Source organism: Gavialis gangeticus, unplaced genomic scaffold, assembly GCF_001723915.1.
Source record: "Gavialis gangeticus isolate Ggan-Ray unplaced genomic scaffold, GavGan_comp1, whole genome shotgun sequence".
Classification (NCBI taxonomy): Eukaryota; Metazoa; Chordata; order Crocodylia; family Gavialidae; genus Gavialis; species Gavialis gangeticus.
The window spans coordinates 3,832,769-3,837,421 of record NW_017728973.1 but is presented as its reverse complement, the minus strand read 5'-3'; the positions used below and the strand labels follow the sequence as shown (position 1 = coordinate 3,837,421).

Below are 4,653 nucleotides of genomic sequence, written 5' to 3'. Positions count from 1 at the left end.
AGGTTAAGAAATATCATACATACTGAATTGCAGTAGGTATACTGAACTGTGTGCATGCATGTAAATGTCATTCTAAGTGGAGCATATACAGAAAGATGAGACAACAACCCTGTGCAATGGTTACCACATGAAGAAGGCAGAGGGCACAATGCAGAAGGAAGCATTATAGTACATGAATTAGTGACAATTTGCAAGCGTTAAAACCAAGTTTGACTTTGAGTGTTCATGAATTCGAGGAGTCTGCAAAATACTGATTCATATATTAGAACTTAGCCTGGGATGTTAAAATACTCAAACAAAATTTATTATTGCTTTTGATTTTGTCCCCCACTGCATTTAAATTATTTCAAATTGGGGGATAAGGGAAATTAAAAAAGCAGCAGCTGATTTGTTCTTTCATGTCACTACAAATTCCTTCAAATTTAGTGATTTAAATTCCAAGCTGCCATTAAGATTTTTGCAGATGTGTGTCACAGCGTAGGCCCAGAGCAGTTAGAAAATACAAAATATACAAATACTTTTTGCATCAAAGCTTTTTGCTTTTAATGTTACAGTAATGAGGCTTTCATATAGTGAACTTAAAATTTTAGTTCACCTCATTTAAAAAGGAAAGGGGCTGGTGGAAGTTGTTTATATCAAACATAATTAATGTATTTGCGCATAGGTAGTACAAACCACTGTAATTTAAAAAAAAAAACCATGTTATTTTTATTATGTGTAGACCATTTAAAAAAAGAACAGGTTTAAAAAAGCAACATCCTACCAGATACACCACTATTCAGTAAAAACATATTTGAGTTTACATGAAGCCAATGCATCATGTGCTTTCTTGTAGTTGGAAACAGTTATAAAACATCTTGTCTACTTTATTTATCAAAAATTACCAAGCAGCTTTTTGGAGGGGATGTCTGTTTGAACTCGGTCATAACACAGATTTTCAATATTTTTATACAGCTGCTAGAGATCTGAAAGTTCAAGGCAAGCAAAACTGCTATTTGCTATGAACTGTTTGTGCTGCGTTCACAACACAGCCTGAGCAAGTATGTGGCATTTACGTATTCCTTTGTTTTGCATGTTGCCCTGTTTTTCAATAAAGTTGTCCTAAAGGGGAGATTTTTAGTGAGCAAAGGGGTAAAATGATGAAAAATGAAGACTGATGGGGACAAGAAATGGGCCTTCAATGTAATATATCCACGGAGACTGAGCTTCTAATCCAGAAGTGATGTACATTAGAGAGCAATCCACCTGCCCCCCACTCCCACCTTGTGAAAAGGGATACTGTTGCAGTATGAGGGGAAGCAAAGACCATACTTAAAAGATTTAACATTAAATCCTACAGCCCAATTGAGCAAGACTCCTCATAACCTTTTAAAGCCAAATTTCAGTAAGCAACAGCTGAAGAGCAAGATGTTTCAGTTTGTAAAAGGAAAGGAGGCTCAAGAACAGTAGGAATATACGCCCTGGTGCTAGTTTTTATTATGTTTTTTCCTTGCACACAGGTAGCACTGTAACAGAATTACCTGAACTACAAATCATTATTTTAACCAGATACTTGTCTAAGATACTTTATCACAGGGGAAGGGAAGGAACCTATGAAGAGACTTATGCAATGCGAGGTCTGATTTCTTGACTATGGCCTGGAACCTACTGAGTAGAAAACCTTCCTTGGTCAATGCCAATGCAAACTGCACCGAGGCATCTGAAAATTCCAGTCTTAACCAGAGCTTTTTGTACAAAAAGGTGTGCAAACACTGCAAGCAAAAAAACCAATTCAGTGTTACTTACTAGCACCCAAGGCTGGAATATGAATTTCCTTGGCCCACATTTAACATTCCCTCTAATGGTCATGATGATAGGTTTGGGGGAAAATGCCTGAGACTAAGTCAACCAAACAGTGGCTTTGAGACCTTCACACAAAGTTCAAACTTAAACTGCAGCTTAATTGGTCTCTTACTAAGTAGCAGTTGATAGAGAGAGAGGAGTTGATATTGAGAGTACTTTCCAACTGTGTCATCTAACAAATCTGAGTTAGAAAAAGTGGAAGTAATAATCTGATGTTTATGTAAATGGGGGAGGAGGGAGGAATGCTTCTTTTGGGGAGGAAATAAAATAATGATACTGTACATATTATAGAGCAGCAGTTAAAAACAAATTCCGTGTTTTCTTTTGTAGTTTGTTTTTAAGACATCCCTCATCCCCAAAGGCCCCTTCAGGTTGCCATGCTGGTATCTGACATGAAACAACAGCCCAGTGGTTAATGCCCAATATCTTTTGGTGACAACTGATATGGACAGGAAGATACAAAAGCCGCACAACACATTTTTAAAATCAAAACAGTACTTCATTAAAAAGAGACACATGGAATGAGTCAATATTTATTCTTTCTTCTCACTATCCTCAGGGGTTGGGTCTGCAGGAGGCTCCTCAACAGTTGCACTATTGCTTTCTGAACCTGTGTTGCTATCACTGGTTCCTTCCTCTGCGGTGCTGTCCACTCCTTCCTGGCCACTCTCCTTATCATCTGGGGTGGATGTTCCTTCTTCACCATTTTGCTGATTTTCTGTATTTTCTTCTGGGTGCGGCTCTTCTGCAATAGGACATTTTTTAGTGTCATTTGTATTACTATACATAGAATAAACGGAAAATGGGGCTGGAAGGGGCCTCAAGGGGTCACCTAGTCCGCTCACCTGTGCATCCCTACCTAACTAGCCTACCCAGGTGTTTGTCTAAACCTGCACTTCAACACTTCCAATAGTGGAGGATTCCACATCCCTAGGTAACCTGTACCAATACATAAGAAATCTTAAAGTTTTTCCTAATACCTAACCTAACTATCCCTTGCTGCAATTTAAACCCCTTGCTTCCTGTCCCATTCTTCTGTTAACACAGGACAGTTGCCATTTCATGAAAACACTTTCATTTCAATTATTAGGACGTCCTAAATATATTTAGAAGATGGAAAGCCATGAGGTAGTCCAAACAGCTGCAAGAATAATTTTAATACTGTTTTATAGCAAGTACTTCTCTTGGTTACTTACTTTTTGCAGGCACTGATCTGGAAAACCTCACTAACTTGTATAAGACTGCTGACAAGACATTCAGTTAAAGGTGTGATTGGACCTGATCCACAATCTTGCCATGCCAGATGTTCATGGCAGGAGGCAAGATTGGGGATCAGATCCTAATCATGCCCTACTGCCAGTGCAGGCAGAACCTAGGATCATGACCCCAGGCTCTCCCTGCACCAGCAAGTAGCATCAGTACTCTCAAGCTGTGGGAGCCCACTGGAGCCCTTTGTTCTGGTGTGCTCCTACAGTTGGGGCTGCCAGTCATTTTTCACACATTCAATTTAAGGCATGATGGGAACCAGCCACAAAGCTATCATCACACATATTTTGTGTATTAACTTTGAGCTAATTCTGTTCATGCTATTAACTGCATGGATGTGTTGCCAGGTTGCTTCTAAAGACATGATTAAATGGTTAATCATGTCTTAAGTGTAACATCTGCCAAGGAACTTAACATTTTTTTTTATAAAAGCACCTCTCGTGCTGCTTCCTAGAAGTTGTTTATAGCTTCTAGATCTCAGAATGGTGGCCACAAGAAAGGAGTAAAACTAAAAGCACTAGAACTTCAGCTTGCCACTGCATTACCCTCTAACCACTCTCACATGTCCTTGCGACATGGCTGCCATTACACTTAAAAAGCAATTTTGATTTTTTTTCTGCCAGCATAATTGCTTTCTGTGTGGCAAGCCAGTTCAGCATTGGTGTGCTGTGCAAAGGTTGAAGTAGCTTGGCACATGGAGGGAAAGCAGCTCTCCACCTCTGCTAAAAGCCATCTGAGGGCTCCCTCCAACTCTTTCCCAAGCATAACAAGAGTTCTCCATCTTATTCAATTCACTTTGATGACTACAGTGTAAGGCTACATATAGGAAGATTTACAAGATAAGGCTTTTTCTGCGTATGCCAGACACCCTTACACAGTGTTCTGGTTTTAATAACAGTCTCCTCCCTTTAAAATCTGAAACCATTTAAAGGAGAACCTTCCCCTCCTTAGTCCTGCCTGCTGTATTGATATTAGGGATGTAAATATAGATTTAGAAAATGTCCATTTAACCTGCTGTAATTAAAACAGTTAAATGATTAATCAGTATGGCAACTCCCAGCCTGGCCCACGTGGGGTGTTTCCAGCCCCAGAGATATGGTGGGGACTCAGCAGTTAGGGCTGTTTGAAGCTTTGGGTTCTGATTCGATTTGGAGGAGATTCAGCTCGATTTGGTGGCCAAATCTCTGAATTTGAATTGAACTGGGAGACCAATAAAAAGGTCTGAATAGATCTGAAGCCTCTGAATCTGTTCGAAAAAGATGTGGAGATTCAGGCAGTCCCCGCCTGCCACTGCAGGGAGCTTGACCCAGGCTCCATGCAGGCAGGGGAGGCGGGGAAGAGCTGGAGGATGGGGGAAGGGACCATGGGAGGACCCTTGCCAGGCCCCATCCTCTGCCTGCTCCCCCAGCCCCACTGAGCACCCCCGACCCCTGTCTACTCTCCCATCCCTGTCAATGGCTGTCCCCCCCTGGTGCCAGCATCCCAGCTCTTTAAAAAAAAAAAAAAAAAAAAAAAAAAAACACAACCCCCCCGCCCCCCCCCCCC

At 41.0% G+C, this 4,653-nt stretch overlaps 1 protein-coding gene across 3 annotated transcripts in view; it reads right to left on the bottom strand.

Moving 5' to 3' along the window:
- Positions 1–517: 517 nt before the first annotated feature.
- The window catches only part of SMARCE1 (SWI/SNF related, matrix associated, actin dependent regulator of chromatin, subfamily e, member 1), a 33,232-nt gene continuing 29,096 nt past the window's right edge, over positions 518–4,653 (bottom strand). For all 3 annotated transcript variants that reach the window (XM_019506692.1, XM_019506700.1, XM_019506707.1), the window contains one exon: positions 518–2,587. In XM_019506692.1, the coding sequence (XP_019362237.1) occupies positions 2,376–2,587 (212 nt within the window). In that variant the 3' untranslated portion in view covers positions 518–2,375. The remainder of the gene's footprint in view (positions 2,588–4,653) is intronic.